The 23,319-nt window shown below is 48.5% G+C and overlaps 1 protein-coding gene across 1 annotated transcript in view; it reads right to left on the reverse strand.

Moving 5' to 3' along the window:
* Positions 1-20,611, reverse strand: part of Tg (thyroglobulin) — a 190,859-nt gene extending 170,248 nt beyond the window's left edge. Inside the window, exons 1-10 of the mRNA XM_059247013.1 lie at positions 20,602-20,611; positions 17,052-17,160; positions 15,993-16,090; positions 14,846-15,049; positions 14,367-14,526; positions 6,721-6,827; positions 5,892-6,035; positions 5,523-5,708; positions 1,384-2,481; positions 83-670 (exon numbers count right to left, since the gene is read on the reverse strand). Coding sequence (XP_059102996.1) covers positions 83-670; positions 1,384-2,481; positions 5,523-5,708; positions 5,892-6,035; positions 6,721-6,827; positions 14,367-14,526; positions 14,846-15,049; positions 15,993-16,090; positions 17,052-17,160; positions 20,602-20,611 — 2,704 coding nt within the window. The remainder of the gene's footprint in view (positions 1-82; positions 671-1,383; positions 2,482-5,522; positions 5,709-5,891; positions 6,036-6,720; positions 6,828-14,366; positions 14,527-14,845; positions 15,050-15,992; positions 16,091-17,051; positions 17,161-20,601) is intronic.
* Positions 20,612-23,319: the final 2,708 nt, after the last annotated feature.

Genomic DNA, 23,319 nt, shown 5'->3' on the forward strand with positions numbered 1-23,319 from the left:
CCCCTGGTCCTACTGAGACTTTCCCGCCAGAAAGCCTTTTCAAAGAAAATATGAAATTGGGTCTCTACATGAATTAACTCACATATTGGGATCTCGCCTGGCTTGTTCCGAGTTCCATCCAATTCCTGACCAATCTTATCCACACACCAGCAGCTCCTGAGGTTGAAGTGTGCCAAAGGCATGCTGAAGTCTGAGTAGGTTCCTGGGTACTGGCGGAGCTGGCCATTTAGGATCTGCCAAAAGATGTGCGGATCCAGGAGAATGTTCTCCCCAGGCTGCGTTGGGGCTCCCTCCAGTACTGCCTGTGGGACATCTTGAAGGGAAGGGTACTGTGCTAGCACTGGAAAGATGCTTTGCTGGCCAGCCTCATAGAGACTTTGAAGAAAGAGACTGAAGTTCCTGGAAGCTGCTTCTCTATAGCTCATGATCTTCACCAGCAGTGTGGCTGGGGTCAGTTCCTGGCCATCACTGTTCTGGGTGTTCCATCGCTCATACCACTCAAAGACCTGCTCAGGGGGTCCATCGCACTGCACACGCCTCCACTGCCCACTGGCACTGCACTGAGGGATGTAGACACTGGAGAGGGAGGGCAGCATGCTGAAGTTAGAGAGCAGGATGTGCACGGCTCTGAGGAAAGCTTGTTCAGCTTGTAACTGGCAGACGCTGGGACCTGGAGAAGAATAATGGGTGGATATTTAATAAATTGAATAATCCCGAAGGATCAAGGTGACGGCTTAACTGTCAGCCACAGAAACCTCAATAATCCTAAAATCAGGAATGACATCCAACCTGGTGACTAACTCAGCTATCGATCTGTCTGGAGCCACAGAAATGTATGTGGCACACATTCTGTTGTATGTGTGTTAATGTGTTTATGTATGTATGTGTTTAAGCACATGTGTGAGTATATGTAGGCCAAGGGCTGATGTCTGGTGTCTTCCTCAGTCACTCTCTATCTTGCTTTTGTAGACAGCATCTCTTACTAAACCCAAAGCTTTCCTATTTGGCCAGTGAGCTCCAGGTCCAGATCCACATGTTTCCACCTTCCCCCTCCCACAGCACTGGGGCTACAAATGCACATTGCTCAACATGATTTTAGGTGAATGCAAACTCAGATCCATACCCCTGTGCAGCAAGCACTTTAGAGTTGAGTCTCTTCCCAGCTTAGGTGTGCCCACTTTCTTAATAACAAGCAAACTTCTCTATTAGCTCATTAGAATAGCTAATATTGTCCAGGTCTCCATGGATAATGTTTAGCTAAAGTTATTCTATTAACCGAAGTTTACTCTTGAGTCATGAGCAAACTTGGTTTCTTACAATGTATTAGGTGCTGGTCTAAATGGAGACTCAAGGATTTGCAAATTAAATACCCAACAGACTTACACTGCTTGGGTTCACCAACAGTACTTTGAGTTCCAGGAATAGCCTGACCTTCAGCATCCACACAGTAACATTCTGAGTTGAAGCACTGGACAGGCAGGAAGTATCCCTCACTGGTGCACGAAGGGACAAAGAAGCCGGAGCCAGCGGGCTGACTGCGTGCGAGGCTTTGCATCTGAGCTCTTTGCGTCTCACACTTGGTGGGGCACCTGGGGCGTCCACCTCTGACTCTTGAGCCATCGAGTTCTTTGCCTCGGGAATCCACACACCAACATTCTCCAGCGTAGCACTGGACATCCTCATAGCTTCCCCCAGCAGTGCATGATGGGACAAAGAGCCTCCCAGGTGTCTGTGTGCAAGCTTGAGCACTGAGCACCATTTCCACCACATCCCCCAAGTCCCCCGCTACATCTTCAGGCACAGAAACAGCACGCTGCAAGAAGGTAAGGAATTCTGGAAGCTCCAGGAGAGAAGCAAGGAATTTTAAGGCATTTAGGTTCTCTTGCAGGTTGACTTTGAAGCCAAAGGTACCCACCACGGGTTTATTCATAGCAACCGTCTTCTCAGAGACACGGAGGGTTTCTGGGGTAGGATTAGAGTCCAACCCCACAGGGAGTAGTTTGGCTAGATCAGTTGCTCTGTCTCCATCCTGGAAGCCTGGGAGGCCAAGCTGCTGGAAAAACTGACTGAAGTTAAATGTGCCTCTTGTACCAAGGGCTCCTGACAAGTTAAACTGGGCAGCATTCACCAAAAATGTCCCTCCAAAGAGGTTTTGTTGGAGTCTCTTTGGGTTGGTGGTGAACTGGAGGGCCAGAGCAGCCAGCTCTCGGGAGGGGAAAATCGCTCGGACGGCTTCTTTAAGTAGACTTTCTGATGCAGCGAGCTGTCGATACTGCTCCACAGCCAGAGAGCGGAGAAGCCCAGAGTCAACAAAGAGCTCCTTGAACGTAGGTGGGCAGGATGTGGCCAGTCTGGCACCACTCGCAGGGACCTGCCTGTCCTCGGGAGACAGCAGGTCCTCCTGGCTGATGTAACCTGGGGTTCCAAAGTAGAGTCTAGACAAGGCCTGCTGCCTTTCTGAGGCACATGACTGATCTTCAGCTGCATGAACAAATGAAAAACAGAGTTGTCAGAGCAAGTAGTCCCAAGAAACCCCCTTCGCTATGTCCCCATGCCTCTGGTAGAAAGATACCAAAAGTTCACACCTGCCTTGTGCACCATTTTCTTGTCTGTGTCCACTCATGTCTTCCCTTCTCCCTTGAGCTCCCTCCGTGGGGCTAGTTCTGAGAGTGACTATTCCTGTCCTCATAACCACTCAGACACCTCTTACCAGACTGATGCTTTTCTAAAGCAAGTCCATGAGACACGAGCCCATTTTCTGAAAACCCAGACACACTTGCATTGGTCTGAGTGGTGTCCCCTGAAAACTTTTTTTTTGTCTATATGGGGTCCCCGAGTGTGAATTGAAAGCAAAGTTTTGGTAGTTGTAATTGAGTTAAAATGAGATCACCTAGACTAGGGTGGGCTAGGAATCCCATGGTTGTTGTCCCTAGAAGAAGAGACGTGGAGAAGAGGCGCTGTGAGGGTCAAGACACACAGCCTGGAGTGATAGATGCAGCCATGGAGCCAAGGAACACCAGGAATCACCAACCACCATATTCAAAGGGAGTATGGATAGCCCTGTGCACACCTTCACTTCTGAATTCCAGTGTGAAAACTGTGAGAGACCACATTTCTGCTATTCAAGGCACCCACTTTGTAGCTATTGGCTCTGGCAGCCTTAGGAGTCCCGTTTGCTAACAAAGTCTTGTTTGTATTGCTAAGCCGCTGCTTCCCAGCTCTCTCTTGCTGGAATTCTCAATGGACTTTAATGCCTCACCATATGCTCTTCCCGAGACTCTCTACTTCCTCCTGGGTGCGGTCTTGTCCCGTTTACAGTCTCTTTCAGAATGAGACCTCTCTACCCGCAATGCCGGTAGTGCTTCATAGAAGAAATACTTTGCTATATTGTGATATGTAATATTAAAAACACAGCATATTGCATTATTGTTTTCTTTTCTATGTTGTAATACTAAAATGCTGACCCAGTAAGCATACTTAGCGCACCCCTTGGGTTTCTTGATCTTTCTGTGAAATTGCTAGTGAGAAAGTGGTTGACTCAGTCAGCCCTTTGCATGGCCGGGACATTCTGTGCAAGTGTCCATGGGAGGAAAAACAGAACTCAAACAGCATCTGGCTCTCTTCACATAGGTAGACGTAAGCAAGCTCCATCCTCCTCCATAAATCCACAAATCTTAGGGGACCTTCTAAACCACCACCCCACTCTCAACTTGCAAAAGTAATTCTTTCCTCTTGATTTACACAGATGCCAAAAAAGAAGGCAGCCAGTTTCCCGCTGTAACCAGGCAACAGAGAAAGAACTGGAACACGTAGCTCGTGTAGGGGTGTGTGTGTGTGTGTGTGTGTGCGCGCGCGCGCGCGCGCATGCGCGCGCACGCGCGCGTGTGTGCGTGCACGCGTGTGTATGCTGGCAACCTATAAAACTGAGCAGATCCATCGGCAAGGCCATGATGTCCTGTGATAGACATCACAGGAGGCTTGGAGGAAGTGAGCACATGGCTTTACTTCCCTTTCTACACTGAGAGCTGAGCCCTCCATACATTTGTTAAGCACAGCTACTAAAGACAGTGAGGAAGAGTGAAAGTCCAAGACCCACCCATGCATTCAACAGACTTCCTGCTTTAACATGGAAATCTCTGCTTCCTCATTTTTCACCCGACGGCTGCAGGGCACAATATGTTCTAGGTTTTCATCTAACTGGGTGATGCTACCAAATACTTCCAAGGCAAGGCTTTAAATATTTCTTTTATGACATCTCTACATTCACCAAACAATATGAAGGCTATCTAAAGTGGCATAGGAAGAAGTGGAAGGATTTAACGTTGAATCAACATTAGTATCTCCCTACTCTGAAGCCATGAGACTTGAGTTCTTCCGTCACTCACAGCTTAGCGCCCCTGGCTGGAAGTCCTGGTGCTCCTGGATCTCTCCCTCCCCCGTAGCCACACCCTTGCCATCCTTGGGGCTTTACTGAGATGCCCTGTGACGGTGTTAAGATTTGCACCTGCACTCCTTCTGCCTTAGCATACCGGGCAGAATAATGTCCCTCCAAGAGCATCTTCCTTCTCAGAACCACAGAGTGTGCTGCTTTCGCAATTCTCACTGCAAGTGTCACTGGTTGAGATGACAGTGGCCTCTGTCAGAGCTGGGAGTCAAGAGAGGCTCCTGATGGAGCCTGCCGAAGAACAGACTCAGCTCCCACCTAGATTTCAGACTTCCAGCCTCCAGACCTGTAAGCTGCTGGAGTTACAATTGTCTTAAGGGACCCTGTTTGGGATACTTTGTGACAAAAGCCCTGAGAAGTCATGACCTCACCACTATCTTCCCTAAGGACATTGAGGTGACTTTCTAATTGGCTACCTTATCTCAGGTCCAAGTCTTCTTCCAACTCCTCCCCTAGCACTGCTGGGAGGCATATATTCCACACACACAACGGGCCTCTCCAGGATGAGCCTCATACCAGCCTCACTTCCCTGTAGCATGAAGCCCAAGCCTTGGTTAGGAGAAGGGCTGCAGAGGCTTGTTCCCGGCTGCCTTTCCCCGAGTCGTCACAAAATGCAATCCATACTCTAAAAGTGTCTCTTGACCATCCTTGTAGATTCAGAGCGTATAAAAAGTGTCTTCGTTAACAGACACTCTGAGCAACTGTCCCTCATCCACGAAGCCTTCCTCCGTGCTTTGGAATAGAATTAAACTTCCCCTTGCTGCTCCGTCAGTTGCCTGTATACACTCCTCCCACAGCAAGTGAACACCCAGTTCTCTCTTCTTTTTTTGTTACCCGTGAGTCCCGTGGTGTGCCACAGGTTCTATGACAGGTAACTATGTCTGACATAAGACAAAACGTCCACCACAAATTAGTAGCAGCTGACTGTCTTCAGTCACGTACAGTTTGAAGGACCTTGGGGGCGGGGGACATTCAGTTAGCAGTTGGGTAGTGAGCTCCTGAGAGACCGGTGTGAAGAAACAGTGACAGTAACAGACTCTGAGGAGAGCAGAACACTCATCCCTGAGGGGAAACTTACCACAAGATGGCAGCTGCCCTGGCTGCTGAGTGCCAGGGATCTCTGTCCCCTGGGCATCCACGCACCAGCATCGCCCTTCTGTCTGGCACTGTATTGCTTGGTAGCCCCCATCTCTGCGGCATCTCGGGATGTATGGGTGACCAAAGCTGGTAGCAGCAAATTGCTCTACTTCACACTTGGTGGGGCCTAGAAGAGACCACACAACAAGGAGGACATGCATGAATAAGGTCTGAGCCTGTGTGGATTTTGCTGCCGCCGAGTTATAGCTCTGAACTTACTTTGGTGTAACAGCCAGGCAGATGGGAGTGACCCCAGGACCCCCTTGATTCCACAGCAGAAGCACACGGCTGTTACTAGCTAGTTACTTACATCGGAATCTGCCAGAGATGACTAACTGAATGGCCAGGAAGCGTCTCTGCAATATCCGGTACATGGTATTTTGAGTGAAGGTAGAAGCCCGGTCCAGGCCAGCAAAAATCGTGTCGTAAATTTCGTCCAGTAGCAACTCCAAACCTGAGCAAATGCAGACAGCATTTCAGGGATGGGCTCCTTGGAAAAGAAAGCTCTGATCTGGCTGAGCTGACAGATGTCAACGGGTCAGAGTCTACACCAGCAGCATTACGCATTGGGCCCAGGCATATCCATCTTTATCTTTATCCATCCTTTAGACTTTGCAAGTTGTCATCAGTCACAGAGTTCATGCTTGAAAACCGGGCAACAGAGTTACAAAATGAGGATGAAAACAGTGGCAACAGTTTAAGTATGTTTGTGATTTTCACAGGGCCACATCTGTAGTTATCCTTGGCCATATGAAGCCTGATGCAGGCCCTGGGCCACAGGTTGGACATGCCTGGAATAATATTCTAACAGTTTACAAAGTCAGGGCTACTGTGAGCAACTGTTCAGGTGTTTGACAGTGCAGAGGAGTGCTTCCTGGAGAATAAGGCTGGTAACCTGCCCTGTCTTCTACTTGCCACACAGCAAGGTGGGCACCTCTTTCAGCCTTCGTTGCCACCAGTACCAGCAAGCAGAAGCTTCAGCAGAGTACCACAGATGAAAGCTGGCAAAGGCTGTGTCTTCTTCCGCACCCATAGCAACCTAACAAGGATGTGGAAAACCAGTGCAATTTCTGCCTTCAGCACTAGAGTTCAAGAATTATCCTCGATCCCCTCCCATTGCCAGAAGTGTGTCTGATTACCTGTCTCAGCCAGCTCCCGCCCCTGGCTGTCAGCACAGTAACAGTACCCAGACACTTCAGGGAACCTGCTCCGGAAGGAACTGAAGGTCACAAATGCAGCTGGAAACCTGACAGAGAGGAAGGTGCATGGTTACCATTTCACCAAAGACAAGTCATCCTCAATCAAAATCAATGTGGCGGAGTCCTCGGCTCTGAGACTGCATTTACGGCTCTTTCCTACATTGGCTTAACTTAGCCAGAGCAAGGGTTAGACTATGCTTAGCTGTCATCTACCAATTAGCTCTTCTCCTTGTGGGTGGCATTTGGCCAATTTGTGTCCACACACATACATGTCTTAAAGGACCAGAGAGAAAACAAGTCATGAGGACTACATCAGTTTCCCCAAGAGAGTAACTGCAGAATCCAAAGGCTGGGTTTGCTTCATAGGTACATGGTAGGCTGCAGATGGTCTCATTTGTGAGAGCAACTTCTCCCAGGAATTTTTTGCAATTTTCAAGAGATGTGAAGAAGAAGCCAGGTTCTATTACAGGAGATCTATAAGGAGATGTTTCCGCTCCATCATTAAACTCCAAATGAAGTCACCATTTCTTTCTGTCAACTGAAGAAACGCTTGTCTTAGCCATGCCCAATCTGGAGAATGCTCTACAGAGCACATGTGCTGGGTCCCCGTCTTTGCGTATAAGGAGCCTAAAATACTGAGAGTCAAATTGCCAGGGTCCTCTCCTGGGCATTGAAGCAGTCAGCAGAGAATTTTTCTTTATCCAATACCAGGAGATTTTTTTTTTCATGTCCCATGTCACTAATGTATTACATTCAAGTGTGTGTTTCTACCTATGTCTGAAAACGTAGCATGGTAAGTTATTTTCTGTATAAAGAGTTCTATTACTATATTACACCTTCTAACAAAACCCTAAAAACTACCTACATGTCCAAGGGCAGAGAAATGAAGGGAATTATAGTAACCTGTCCCCAAATTGGATAAAATACTACAGACGAGGGTGATACTTATAAATGAGCAAAAAAGGGACCATCATTCAAAAGGGACAGACATAAGACAATGATCATTACCACTCTGGAAGGCAATGTAGGGAGAGTCCTGTCTGATTCTGAACATGTATTACACAGGACACAAGTATTAATTAACCCAAGTGGAAGTTATGAGCATTATATCAGCTGGCTCCTTAACTGAGGAAACTCTAAAGTCCAAAGGCCAAGTTTGCCTTACAAATACAGAAAAGTGCTGTAGAAATTACAGATCTGTGACAATGTTGCTTGTCTATTATTGTGGGCTTGTGGGTTATGTGGAAAGGGGTCCTATCGTAAGTGGGGTGCAAAAGTCAAAATGAAAAGCTCTCTTTGTCTTGTTCCTCCAGATAGAGGGTATATAACTGTTCAAAGTTCATTCACTGGGAAAACTGGGTTTTAAAAGTGACAATGATAGCAAACTAGTCACTTCTATTTGTTGAGCCCTGCTTTGCAAAAGACAGTTGCAAAAGCGATCACTCCCATTGAGCCGTTAATACACCCGGTGCTCTTCACGAGATGGTAGTAGTATTTCTATCTCATCCTTGAGATGAAGACAGTGAGGAATGTGGGCTGCTGTCTCAGCCCAATGGCAGTACCTCGGATTCACATCTGGTCTTATCCAACATCTGATCCTTATCCCTGCCAATAGTGCTTCTCAGTGTGCACTGGGCTTGGCTCCTGTCCCATGTCTTTGGAGACATGTGTCTGTTGTAACATTATTCTGTTCATGCTCAACACCTCACTTTCCCTGGCATCTAAGAGATGTTGAAGATACCGTGTTAAGGACAGATGCACATACCAGTCCCATGGATGGCTGAGAGGGCTCAGATACCCACTCCAGCAAAAGACCCAAGACATTTAAACTACTCTACACCCTGAGTGCTGAGGTAACCCAGAGGGCCACCTCAACCCAGGGAAGGTATCACCCTTCATGATCTTGGCATGATTTCTATTCCACTATTTTACAGTCAAAATCCCCTTCTTGGGGTTTCTGGCCTATGAAGAAACCAGTACCTACTAGTGCTCTTGGCTTAGTCTCTCTTGATTTCTCCCCTTCCTGCATACTGAGGTTCTCTCCCTGGCTTCAGCCAGAGGAAGGGCCTTTCTGTCATTTCAGGACTATTTCCTGGATGTCTGCTATTACTGTTCCCCAGGACTGCCCTCGGTGCCTGTGGAGCAAGCCCTGTGGCTCCATATGTGATTCTCTCTCCTCAGCTCTGTATTCAATGAGAAGAGCTAGGACCTTGAATCAGCATGGCAGAATTCTTGCCCTGGCCTACCATGGCGATTATCACTATTCACACTAATCAGAATCAGTAAGGAGCACTGTGTGGGGGAGAGTCACTCTGCCAAGCGTTTTTCCGAGTCTATCTCATTCAGTTCTCACACTGTTTCTTTAAAAAGGGATCCAGCTGACACCTGGGAAAGCTGGGGTGCAGAGTGGTGATGGCATCCTGAGGCCAGGGCATCCTGAGCCCACTTCCTCTGTTCCTTTTCCATGGAGAAGGCCAGAAGGCAAGGTGCATACTAAAGTAGAATGTGGTTCTTTGGGGCCCTATCTCCAACTGGCAGTGAGTACCGAGTTCTTGTATATTTACAACTTGTTTTAATACAATCTGACTTCTGTGGGTAGGTTTTGAAATGGCGTCTCCACCTGTGGGTTTGGGGACTCCTCCTCTACCACAGTCGTTTCTACTCTGAATGACAATTGGATTGTTACTTCTGCAACTGACATTGACTTATCAAGACAGCAGATCCCCCCCATCCTGCACCCATCCAAGAGAGGCAGAGCCCTGAAACTGAACTGGCAGACCCAGTGAGAGACAGCCTCGCTACATCTCCATTCTCAGGTCTGCTGGGTTTGGCTCCAAAAGGCTCCCAAAATAGTGAAGTTGGAGCTGTATTCTAAAGTTACAACTGGCCATTTGAGCAGGAAAGAAAGGAAGCCATGTCTAAAAGGATCGTTGATACGTCTCCAACATCCAGACACAACATACCCCAAGGGTGGCAGAAGAGCAAATAGAGAAGTGGACAGTCCTGGAGGAGGAGGAAGAAAGAGAGAGTATGCTCAGTCAGCCCCAGCATATCCATGTCCAAAACTGAGTGTGTGGCTGGCTGCTTATGGGCACTGGCCTGGAGAAAGCCCTGGTTTCATTGGCAGGAGGGTATTGTCAAGCTATATAGCCAAAGATGGCCATGGCATTGTCCCCTTGATAAGGACTCAAGGACCACAGCTCCTTCTATCCTCGATAGAATAAAGAGGTATGTTTCCCTGAGAAACTGGATCATTCTCAGACTTAAAAAAATAACAAAACAAACAAACAAAAAAAACTTCTTCTCTGGTTATAGCCAGATCTCAGAGGTAAATATAAATCCCCTTAGCATTCCGTGACTTTAAAGAAGGATTGTTCTAGACCAATCTTTGCCCTGACTTCTTATTTTCTGTTCTCACTCTGTCTCCTCCATGATTTCCACTAACATCTTTTATCCTGCTTTGGCATATACAAATAAAAGAGAGAAAATCAACACGACTAATGAAACAGAAATGTGTGCTTCCTCTTGTGGGAAAGGTGGAATCTCAGAGTGACCAGAGTGGAGTCCTTCAGTCTGAAAATCTTAGAGCAGGGAGCAATGACAGCATCTCCGAGTTTATGCTCAGGTTGGGCCACCCCAGACTTAGAGGGATTAAAAATGAAGCCCCGTGGATTCTAGATGGCTGGTCTTCATCCCCGCTGTTTGCAGAATGCCACCCATGCCTCTGGATCCCTGGCAACACTCTCCACTCCATCAGTTTCCCTAATCTTTCTCTTGGCAGGCCTCCAGAAACCTAACCTGCAACTAATACATTAATAAATTAACAATGTGCTGATCTCTCCTGCACTGGAGTGGGTAGTCTTTAGAAGAGGGCCGTACACAGCCTGGCAAGGTACCCAAGTCAAATTGGCCACCATAGGTGGCCTTGAAGGTGACCAGATGATCTGCCTGTGAGGATTTCCCAATAGTCTTCCATGCTCCAATTACAAGGATGCTTCAGTGTGTGTTAAGGTGCTCTTGACTTTTTCTATGGGACGATGTACTAGGGCATTTGAGGCGAGGCTTGTTGCTAAGCAGTCAGGGTAAGCATAGTAATTAATGATAAGGGTGGATAGTAGAACCTTAACACAGATCACCAAAACCTTGACCATGGCACCAGCCATGCTGCAAGTTCTGTGGGGCTCCCCCTGCAGTTTGGGGCAGGACAGAGTCCCACAGTTGTGACTGGGCTGTGGCCATAGAGAAGATGGGGGCAGCCAGAAGGGCCAGCAGAGCTACTGTCCATTCAATGTGGCTCCGAAGTTTCTAGCCTGGTTGCTACAGTAAGTAATCGCTTTTCCTCAGGGGGAAAGAGGACCTACGACAGCCAAGCTCAAGCAGGAATCATGGCACAGCACATTAAGACCTCACAACGGTTTAGGAAACGAGCTGTCCCTGGGTCTCGGGACTTCTAAAATCCCCTGGCATCAAGTCAGTTGTTTATGCCACAGCTCCAAGGAAATCTCCTCAGACTGACTGGTCCCTTACTCCCGAGTCAAATCGTGGCTTTTCCCTACCAAACACATTTTCAACTATCTGCTCAGAATGGAGTCATCCCTCACTGCTCTCCCTCTCCTGCAGATGTTTCTTCCCCACATTCCAAAGTCCAGTGTGATAAATATGTCTCCAATACAGCTCCATCTCCCAGGCACTGCTCCCCGCCCCCCCCCCCCATTCTCTCCTAGATGGAGCCCTACAGATTCGAATCCTCACCCCATTCCCTGCCCCAGCTTAAAATATTTGAGGCAATGCCGAGGACATACAGTAAAATAAAATCACCCACTGATTATCCGAAACCCAACTACAACTGGCTGTCCTGTATTATATCTGTCAACCCCAGGTGAGCTCAGCCTATTCCATGTGGATTCCACAGCTCCTTCCATTGGTGTCCAGATCTGCATAGTACCAGAAGATTCCTGATTACCCCTGGGCTTGCAATAATCAACCACCCAACCATTCCCATGACCTTCCCAGGCCAGAATTTGCTCAAAGATATGCTTGCTCACAAAAAAAGGGAAAAGGATCTCATTTCAGAACTCAATGTTTTTTGTTTGCATTAACAATGAATACTTGATTCTCAACTTTTGTGTTTAACTAGACTGCCCTCTTGTGGCCATAGCTGTGAACTGAGCCTCGATTGCAAACTGTCCCTGTTAGGGTCTTTGTACATGCATCTCTACCTGATCTCTAAACTGGGATTGTAGACCTACTGTAAGCAAGATACAGCATATGCTGTGGGGGAAGAGAAACGAGTCACATAAATATAGGCAAGCAAATTATTTTCCATACATCTCTAAAGCTTACTATGTTTCCTAGTAATGTCTTCCAGGTTCCTTGGCTATATGCCAGAGACTACACTTTCTAATTATGTCTGTATTAAAGCTGAAACTTATAAAAATCCTTGGATACAGTTAGCAAGCAGTTGGCGTGAACTGATGGTGCTTAGCTTGCACAGAGTAGATGAGCATTCAGAGAGTTCGGCTGTCTGATGATTCTGTGCTCTCTCTTAAGCTAATCACTAGCGGCCAGGGAAGACTCTAACCTACATTTTCTGCAATTGGGTGATGCACTAGAATTCCCTGAAGATGAGCAAGTTTGGATGATGCACATTCTCAGTGGATTCATAAATCGAGTCTCAGAAGAGCTTAACCATGGCCCAGTGAGCAGAGCACAAGCTTCCATTTCCCAGCTGAGAACACGGAGGAGGTTCTGGGAAGGTAAATGATCAGGTCACCTTGCAAAGCAGTGGCAGAGGCAAAGGCCATGAGGCAGGATGGTACAGGAGACAGACAGAGCTGGCAGGAATGAGGTGGCCAAGCGCTGAAGGACCCAGGACACAGAGGGTTTGGTACAGAACAGATCATTCAAGACTATAGCTTCTTGACCACATAAACCAATGCACACAACCTCCTAAAACCATATTATGTGTTTTGTATTCTAGGTGAAACGCAAGAAATCGCTGATACTCCATTTTGTGGAAAACCTGGTAGGGTGTGATCTAATGAAAATGCCAAGCTTTCTAAAGTGTTGTGCAGCTCAGATCAAGTTTGTCTGTGGGACCTGCACTTGGGGCATGGTCTGCGACCCATCTGGCACAATGCGTGGGAACAGTCTCTCACAGGGAAACTGGTCATTCTGGAAGGCAGCCACGTGGAGGCTCAGGTTCTCTCCCAGAATCCACAGCAGCCTTCACACAAGCTGCTGCTTTCTTTGTTTGCATTCAGAATGGTCTGATTTCATCTGAAGTCTGCACAGTCCTTCACAATCAGTGGGTGATCTAAGTAGCCAGATGCTACCTGGACATTTGGGTCCGAGTGTATACAGTGCTTCTCATTTTATATTGATTATTTAAGCATGTAAGTCCTTTACAAGTGCATGTAGAGAACTTACAGAAATGTATGCATACGATCGTACCCATGCTTTTTAATGGGTTCTATCCCCTTCGATGAGGATCCCCTTTCTGTCCACCCTTGCACTACAGCCCCCACCCTCAAATGGCCTCCAACAACTGTGTGCTCCCTAGCATTACCCGCTGCCCCTGCTTCTATCCAGACTCAGCATACTCGTCTGATCAGAGGACCATATGTGCACACATATAAGGAATCTTTTGCTATTGGTTTTTAATAATTCAGTCCTGCACTTATACTACCCATCTTGAGCTGTATTGGCATAACAGGCTTCAGAACCCTGCTCAACTTCTGCAGCTCTGATGCCTTCTTTGGAGCAGCTACTCAAGTGTTTATGGCATGTTACGTTTAGTCAGCCCACTCCCGTTTGATGAGCTGTCACATTTCTCCCCAGGTCTCTGCTAGGATGGAGAACAATGCAACAAACACACTGATATGTAGGTCTTCACATTCTGGTGTTTTCATTTGCATGGTGGGCTAGTGGGGGCAGAGAGTACATGTATGCGACAGTTTGACTGACAATGGCCCCCAAAGGCTAGTAGATCTGATCACCACATAGTGGCACTGTTTGAAAGGATTAGGAGGTGTGGCCTTGTTGGAGGAAGTGTGTCACTGGTAGTGGGCTTTGAGGGTTCAAAAGCCTATATCAAGCCCAGAGTGCTCTCTCTCTCTCTTTCTCTCCCTCCATCCCTCTCCCTCTCTTTCTCTTTCTCTTTCTGCCTACGAATCAGTATGTAGCTCTCAGCTACTGCCCCAGCATCTGCCTGCATGCCACCATCCTTCCCACCATGATGACAATGGACTAAACCTCTGGAACTGTAAGCAAGTCCCCAATTAAATGCTTTCTTCTATAAGAGTTGCCATGGTCATGGTGTCTCTTCACAGCAATAGAACGATGACTAAGATAATGCAATTGTAATTACAGTAGCTATTCTCAGCTGGTTTTCTTTTAAAAGGGCTCCTGAAAGGCTGAACTTGCCGGTCAGTGACAAATGGGAACAAGGCATCTCTTTCTTAATTCTCCACCAGGCTGCATGTAACACATGACACTCCCGGATCCTAATACATACATGAGCTTGAAGAGCCAATGGTTCCCTAAGTGCTACCCCTCACACATATAAGGGAACAGTTTACCCTTACCTGTTGTAGCTGTGGATTAGGTCAAAGATCATCATATCTGTGGTGTTGACAAACTTGCACTGGACAGGCATAAACTCCCCATCTGCAGAGCACTGGGGTGGCGACTTGTCCCCTACCCCATGGAGGAGACGACGGTTTCGGATCTCACAGCTCCTCGGACCTAAACATTGTCATGCAAAGCTGTTCAGACCTTATGGATGGGTAGGTGCATATGTGTCTGTAGTCAAGATGCAGGTACTTACGCTACCAATGAGACCCATGGAACCCCACCAGTGCCCAAACTAGTCCACCAAAGGCTCACAAGCATTTTTTGAAATCCTGTTTGGGCTTGTAGTTGTCTAAAGTCATACAACTGCCTATGTGACACTTTTCCTCTCCTTCAAGGGCCGGGAACTCTCTGTGTTGTCAGGCATGTGATTTGTGGGGAGCCAAACTACAACCCACTCAGGCATTCTGGTGCCCATGACAGTGACACTTACACCGAGTTGGCCTCCCCAGCTGGCGCGTGCCATACACCTCCATCCCTTCTGTGTCTACACACCAGCATTGCACCTGCCACAGGTCACACTGCACGGGTGCATAGTCCCCTGAATCCTGGCACTGAGGGAGGTAGAGGGCATCTGTGCTGTTGATGTAGTTGCTCAGCAGGATCTGCTGCCTCTGTAGCTGGCAGAAGGACAGACCTAGGGGCACAGAAAGAAGCATCAGAGAAGGGCTTTGGGGAGCACACAGGATCCAGCCCAGGAGGGCCCTTCCTCCCTGAGGGACACTCAGTCAGACATTCAGAAGGCTCTGTCATTTGGGGAACTGAGCCAGAGTGGGATGACTCTCACTAGCACCTTGGCACTGTAGAAGAGTTTCTGGTAGGGTTGACAGAGCATCTGAATCCGGAGTTCTGTGTGGGCTGCCTGTGTTGCCTGGGGAACTGCTTCACTACTTTGCATTTCTCTCTCTCTCTCTACAAGTGAGAAGACAGCTGACTCACCCCAGATAAGGGAGGAAAAGCCCCTTTGTCTTCTATGGAATAGCTCCCATGGAATAGCTATCATGCACAAGGCATATCACATTGCAGATCCTCACACAAGGGAATCAGGGTCTCCCTTCACTTTGTGGATTGGGTGTGTGTGTGTGTGTGTGTGTGTGTGTGTGTGTGTGTGTGTGTAGATCAGAGAGAATGGGCGACTTTGATTAAGGTGATGATGTCAGAGGGTGTGAGGAACCATCATGGTTCCCAAACCAGCCATGCTGGCCTCATCAAACCAAAGACCCAGATGGAGCTATCATCTATCCACTGAAAAAGACCTTCCCTTTAAGCCTTGCTTTCACCATCGGACCAAACACTGCTGAGTTCTGACCTGGCTTCAGAACCCTTCAATGTCTACTGGCCATAACTGACTCCGTGCTGGGCCCGGTGGCTGGCTCATGGGAAGTCCTGGCTGGCCACTGACTGGGCTTGAGAATCTCATATGGTTTTCATAGTGGTCTTTGAGAAACTGGACCTTCTGCATATCCAGTGAGGAGGAGCCAGCAGCCCAGTTCATTTACTTAAGCCCTGTCCTTGTTCCTAGATGTGAGGTGTCCCAGTGTCAGGGCCCCCTGCCCACTGGGTGCCCCTTTGCTACTTACAAGCTGTTGGCCTCCCCAGCTGCCTGCTACCAGGGACTTCTCTGCCATCAACATCCACACACCAACAGGATTGGCCATCGTTTTGGCATTGGACTGTCCTGAAGAGAGACATACCACGTGATACCATAATGGGTTTCTGAAGCCACATTCTGGCTCCAGCTCATTGAAACCAGGGGCTAGCAAGTCACACAGAAAAGCCAAAGTTGTGATCAGACAAGGCCCTGGAGTGAGTCCCTAGGACAGGGGAGTCTACACTGAGAGTTTCGGGATGGCCTGGGGTAGAAGGCTGGGTAGGGAGAAGCCTATATGGAGATCCTCCTGGGGACAAGGCAGGCCTTAATCATTAGTGGCTAGAAGAAGAAACACTTGGGGAGCCACATACACAAGGCTGGTAAAGAGAGAGGTACACCCCTTAATTCTTCCCTCACAACCCTGAAATTCCCAGGGCTCCTGGAGAGAGAGCCAGCAGTTTTTACCTAAGGGAAGCTTGAGTAAGGAAGCAGGGTGGTATTTCACAGCTAGAGAGGAGACCTCTCCACTGGACTGCACAGCACGGGGGAATAAGGGCTCCTGCTCCATAGGGAAGAGGAATTTAGACCTTAGCCTGACTCTAGGTGGAGGAAGACAATCCCAGGACCCAAGATGTGCCAGGGCACCTGCAAAAGCCCCTTTCAAAGCAGGAGGAGGAAGTGGCCTAGTAGCCCAGGGAAGCTATGAAAACAGGGTAGGCCAAGTTACAGGCACTTCATGCTTTGCCCACCAGGGAATTAGGGGGCAGGTGCTTAGGAGCACCCTTACCTCTATTTAGGCTTTGCTAAAAGACCTTGCACATTATGTTGTAAGGCAGTAAAAATAAAGCTTCAGCAAGAATTGAGGGGCTGTCAGGGGCTCTCTTCAGTAGACTATCTGTACGTGAGGACAAGAGGAGCCCCCTCCAAATGACAGCATAGCTTGGGATCTCTGAGGAACTGGGTGGCTACAACTGGGAATTACAGGGACAAGATGTGAGTTCTTTAGAGCACTTTGGGTTCCCGGGGCTCCTACTAAAGCCAGTCTTACTGGAAACTTCCATCTTCCGAGCACTGTGGAACATATTCAGCCTGCTTCAGAAAGGCCTTCTCCCTCTGCAGCTCACAGGGGCGGAGTGGCTGTGCGTCTACCTGGTACTCTATGTGAAGGGAAGTGACACATGAGAAGGGTTCAGGCCAGGTCCCTGTCACACGAGACAGTCCTTCAGATTCAGACAAGCGACCTTTGCTTTCCCAGTCTTACTGAGTGTTGGCAGTCCTTAATACCATCCCCAGTGCAAAATTAGTTCATTTAATCATCTGTACTCTCCTGGGAGGTGATGGGAATATCTCCATTCTCCCGGGAGCATCAAGCTGTAGGCATCAGTGAGAGTACACCTTTTAAAAAAGGATTCCTGAATCAATTTGGGGGTCCTCATGTACCTAAGCCACTGTGAATTAGGATAAAACACCATAAGGAAATTGGTCTTGCCGTCACCAAGTAATGCTTGTGGGGGTACACCTTTCAGGGTCACAAAGCACATGCCTCTTATTTTTCACTAAGGACCCACATGATGTTCTGATCTCACTCAGAAATCATAACCACCTCAGGAGCTAAGTGTGTATGTTCTTTGTACAACCTATCCACCCTGTGTGTGTGTGTGTGTGTGTGTGTGTGTGTGTGTGTGTGTGTGTGTAGCTGCATGATGTGCACATTTGTGTGTGCACATTTGCGTGGAGGTCAAGGGTCCACACTGAGTGTCTTCCTCACTAACTTCTGTATGTTTTACAGCAGGGTCTCTCACTGCTCCTAGAGCCCACTGACTGACTAAACTGACTGGCTAGTGAGCTTCAGGAATCCACCCATCTCTGCCTCTTCTAGGCCTGGTGTTTCAGATATATATTACAGGGCCAGGAGTCTATGTGGATTCTAGAGATCCAAACTCAGGTGCTCATAAACACACACCAAGGAGATGGCCAACTGAGTCATCTGCTTGGCTTCCCTCTGTCTGATTTTTTTGGAGTGAGGGGAGGCCTTTCAAGACAGGGTTTCTCTGTGTATCTTTGGAGCCTGTCCTGGAACTTACTCTGTAGCCCAAGCTGTCCTCAAACTCACAGAGATCCGTCTGCTTCTTTCTGAGCGTTGGGATTCAAGGCATGCGCCACCACTGCCCGGCCACCCTCTGCCTGATTTTTAACATAGAAACTGAAACTTGGCAATCTGTGCACAGTTGAACAGGTAAGTGGCTGAGCCCAGTCCAGAGCTCGGGTCTATCTTAAGCCACAGGGTGATCTATCCCGTTTATTCCCTGCCATAATCTTCTCAAATGCTGTCGTGGCTGGAAGACTCTTTGGAGCACCCACATATATATTAAAAGCATATGCAAATGCCAAAAATATGAGATAAGCGTGAGATGAGGGAAGCTATGATTGAATTCGTTTCTTTATCACTACTCCACCAATTCCCAGCTCTAGGATCTCAGGCCATACAGTTCACCTCTCTGAACCTCTTTTCATCCAGACAAAGAAGAGCAAATATCTAGCCTCTGCATTTGTGCGGTTAGATGAGATCAAGCATGTCTAGGGGTCCTCCCAGAGCCTGACTGAGCCCCATGCCTGAAAACTCCCTCTCAAACCCATGGCTTCAGCCTTAGAACTTACCAAAGATGTTAGCTGCTACCAGACAGACTGAGCTCCACAAAGCAAAGACCCACAAGACCAGGGCCATCTTCCTGCCCCCTCCTAGGGATAAAGGGCTAGGAGCAATGTCCTGCTGGAGTTCCCTCATCAGGGAGCCTTTATAGTCCAGGGACAAGCACTGCTCTCAAGTTCAAGGACACTTGACAGGGCAGCAGAACACCTTGTTTTTTCTGCCAGCCACAGGAACTCTCTCCACTTGAGTCTGCTCCCCCTGAGCAGACTCAAGTGGTCAGTAGGGTGACCACTCTAGGCTGTGGGGACAAGAAATGGGAGGGGGACACCAAAATCCCTCTTTACAGGCAAATGTCAGAGTTCTGTACCCTTAGAGGTGACAGAGTTGGATTGTACCACTGTGAAGGATAAAATGTTTCCTCTTCTCCTCATGATTCCCTCACTGCCTCCTCCTCCTCCTCCTCCTCCTCCTCCTCCTCCTCCTCCTCCTCCTCCTTCTCTCCTCCCTCCCTCCCTCCCTCCAGTATTGTTTTAGAGCTTAAAATCTGTAGACTCTATTCTAGACAATGAAGCCATTGGCAGAAAACAGGAAAATTCTTCCCTCATTAATGTTGAATGTGAGAATTGTACCGAAGGAAGCCAAGGCCACCTCACATACTCTCACATGCATGGGTACACACGCATATGGACACACCTTTCTCTAGTCCTTCCATAATTTTTCTGGGGTCTAAACCCTGCCCAGTTAGCAGAGGCAGAAGTGGGATTCTCTCACACAGAAGGGCCACATGTCCCTGTGGTTTCTCTCAGCACCTGCTTCCCTCCTTCCCAGTTGCCCCTGCACAACCTATGAAAACAAGCTAAGCAGACCGTGGCCATGCATGCCTCCTTGTCTGCAGGGTCTCTTCAAAAGAGCAAATAGAGAATCAAGGAGTGTGGGTCAACCATGCCACCACCATTGTTGTCATTATTTTTTCAACGTGCAAAGGCCATCACCATTGTGCCAGACATCATTGCGTCATTGTGTAATGACAAATACACAGAACAGCCCAGCAGGGCAGAGGGCCGTGAATGACCTCTCACCAGAGGGGTGGAGGAGGAGGACCATGTCAGAATCTGAAGAACAGTGTCCTTAGCACCAGGAAGGAGAGCTGGGGGAAGAGGGTATGCCTCCACCAGGCAGAAACCAAGGGTTAACTCTCTGCACTGGATATAGACATAGAGGGAGGCTGCAGAAACCAGGCCGGTTAACTATGGCTTACTCAGTCTTAGATGTAAGTTCACAGCATTGGCAGCTGTGTTAGCTGGCTTGAGCTGCCTTCACAGAGTATCCTGGAGGTAGTGGCTTACACAGTGGACATGCCTCTTGTTGGAGTTCTGGGGACTGGAAGACTGAGATGAAGGAGCCATGGTTGGTTACTGAGGCTCCTCTCTGTGGCTTATGGGTCACTGGCCGGTCTCTGCCTTCATGTGGTATTTTCCCCCTGTATGCCTGGGTCCTAATCTTTCCTGAAGATACCAGCCACTTTAGGTTAGGGAGTACTTTAAATAGCCTTATTTTAATTTAGTTATATGGCTGTACTGAGCTACAGAAGGAAGACTCAACATAGGAATTTGGAGCTGGGATGCATAAATCATCCCTAAACACCTAAATATGTTTTGTTTGTGATACAAACTGAGTGTAGGATTAAGACAGGCAAGAAACCCTGCTCCTTGCCACCTTTCCAGGTATCTGCACTTTTAATGTTTCTCTACCACTCCCTTGCCCGCAGCCAGGCCTCTCCACAGAGCTCAGGTCCCCTCTCCTTGGAAGCTTCACAGACTGTTCTCGTCCAAATAATTCCCACGCTGGTGGTTTCATTCTGATTGCCAGCCTGAGGGCTTAGTCCTCTTTCTTCACAGCAAACATCTTTCAAATCCCAGCAGGCAGCCCCCATTCCCTGCACCCTCACCTATCTGCATCTTTGGAGCCCCACAGCTCTAGGCTAGCAAGGCAGGAGAGCTCCTGTCTGAAGCTCACAGGGTCTCCTTCACCCGCTGCAGGGGCAGTCCTAGAACACATCAGAAAATGCAACCCTCACCGCCAGGCACAGAGACTCACTCCCAGGTGCTCAGGAAAGCTAAGTGCAGGGATATTCAGTCACCTTGGAAAGAGAACAACTCACTAAGACAGGTTTCCAGCAAAGGTGGCTCAGGGGCTGTGTTATGCATCCTGAAAGGAACTCCGGAGGGAGAAGTCCACATGCCCAGCCCCTACTGCGCAGGCTGTAAGGGCCTGGTGATCCCATACGCTGGAGACCATCAGCACCTGTTAGGAGAGTAGGGTCAGCCCAGCCCTGTGCATCCCACCATCTCCCATTTGCAGATTTTTCAAAGCAGGTGCGTCTCAGACATTCGAAGGTGGCAGGGAAGAGGTTTGTTACAGACCCACTGTGCCCCCTGCCTTGCATGCGCTGTGCCCCAGGGTAGCCAACGTAGGCTGAGTGCTTAGTCACTGTGTCTGGCTCGGACCCTAGGAAGCATTGGAGTGTAGGTAGGTGTCGGGGCCGGATCCTTGCCGGGGTGTCTTTGCTCCATTGGATCTGGTGCTTCAGCGCCTTTAGGCATGACCCGTGAAGCAGGATCAAGAGGGCTCTGGGGGAGAGGAACAGGTGGTACTTGATGCTCAGACTCACCTGAGAGACCACTGAAGTGGGTAGTGTGAGCTCAGTACTGGGCAGAGCAGTGTGGGCTTCAGTCCACACCAGAGCTGCCCTGCTCCACCAGAAGAGAGCTTCTCTCTACCCAAGCAGTAGAGCGGAGCAAGGCCTTCATTATCCCCCATGTGAACCGCCTCCTCACCGTGACTCAGCTCCTCACCTCTGCTGTACCTTTATCCACTGAGACCCAGAACATGGCTTCCACGCTAACTCCACGAGCTTCCACTTCCAGCTTAGACCTCCATCACTCTGGTGGAGGACTCCTCCCCCACACTGGTACAGGTGCTCCTTGGTTCTAAATGCAAAGGCTCAACCTTTGTTTCCTTCTTTCCCCAACACAGGGCCTCTGTGCATAATTAGACATGCGGGAGATGTGTTAAAAACGCAGTCATTTGAGTACACGGGGAGATATTACAAATGAAACTTCATACACCTCCACTTCTGAGTCCACCAATGCCTAGAACCCTCATAGGGAACTGCTTTCTAGCTCTTTCCTCCCAGCTTTGGTCCACCACAGTATTGGTATTGTCACCCACTGTCCCTCCTGCCTTGAGTGTGTCATGTCCCAGGTTAGCTGGTGGCCTCCAGAGCATAGGATCACCAGGGCCCTTACAGCCTGCTCAGTAGGGACTGGGCATGTGGACTTCTCCCTCCAGAGTTCCTTTCAGGATGCACAACACAGCCCCCTGAGCCACCTTTGCTGGAACCCTGTCTTAGTCAGTTGTTCTCTTTCCAAGGTGACTGAATATCCCTGCACTTAGCTTTCCTGAGCACCTGGGAGTGAGTCTCTATGACTGGGGGTGAGGGTTGGATTTTCTGATATGTTCTAGGACTGCCCCTGCAGCGGGTGAAGGAGACCCTGTGAGCTTCAGACAGGGACCCTATGTTCTCTTTAAGGACAGCTTCTACCTCTTTCCCACACATCCACCCTGTGACTCAAAGCCACATCCTTCTTTTTCTTGGATCACCTGGGCAATGACAAAATTCTTTAGCACTTGATTTCTCTGTCCAGAAAGGTGGGCTAGAAATGCTTTTTCCTGTCCTTCGTAAGAGTGGCTGGACCTGTGGACATCACCTGTGAACAACATAAGAAGACACTGAAAAGTGGAGGGAACAAGGAAGACAGATGAGCTAACCTCAGGACCAGAGGAGTGTGTGGTAGCAAACCCCTGGGTTTGAATTTCAATCTCACATGAGAAGCTTGCAAATCACAAATGCCACTGAACACAGATAAAACCCAAACAACCAATCAGAAAAGCCTCCCAAAGCCATGATCCCAGGAATGTGGGCCGGGCTGGCATGATAGAAACTTTTAGAAAATAACCTCTGGGCAAGAGCAGCGATTGCAGAAAAACTCCAGTCAGCCACTTTTGAGCCAACAAAGGCCAAGGGAGGAGCCAGGATGCCCACCCTGCTGGGAAGTCAGGATGTCCCTCTCTCTGGTATCAGTAGAACCTTCAGGGGACCAGCAAGATGCCTCTGCTTCTACTAGAGTGGTGTCAGAAGAGGTCTAGAGTAGAATCAAGACCTTCCCCACACCCTGTTGTATCCAGGTCATCTCCCTGTGGTGCCAGCCAAGACCATGTGGGGAACACCCTGAGTCTCCTACCAGGAGGCAGAGGAGGGCTGAACTCCCAGGCCCTGCCAGTCCCCTCCCAGTCCCCCTGCCAGAGTGCTGGGGACTAGAACAAGGAACTCAACTCCAGTCCCACCAGACACTGCAAGGGTGGAGGAGGAGCCCTGCTCACAAAGAAAAATGAAAAGACTCATTTTCTGCAAGACCACACAGCTTTGGTTAAAAAAACAAAACAAAACAAAACAAAAAAACTATTTGTTGCACCAAGAACTAGGAATATCTTAACTTTTATTTAAAAATCAAAGAAACAATGGCTATGTGTTGGTGATATTTGAGTTATCTTGGGGTGATATGATTATAAATAAATTAATACATGTAAGATGCACATCATAAAG

This window comes from Peromyscus eremicus, chromosome 20, assembly GCF_949786415.1.
Source record: "Peromyscus eremicus chromosome 20, PerEre_H2_v1, whole genome shotgun sequence".
NCBI lineage: Eukaryota > Metazoa > Chordata > Mammalia > Rodentia > Cricetidae > Peromyscus > Peromyscus eremicus.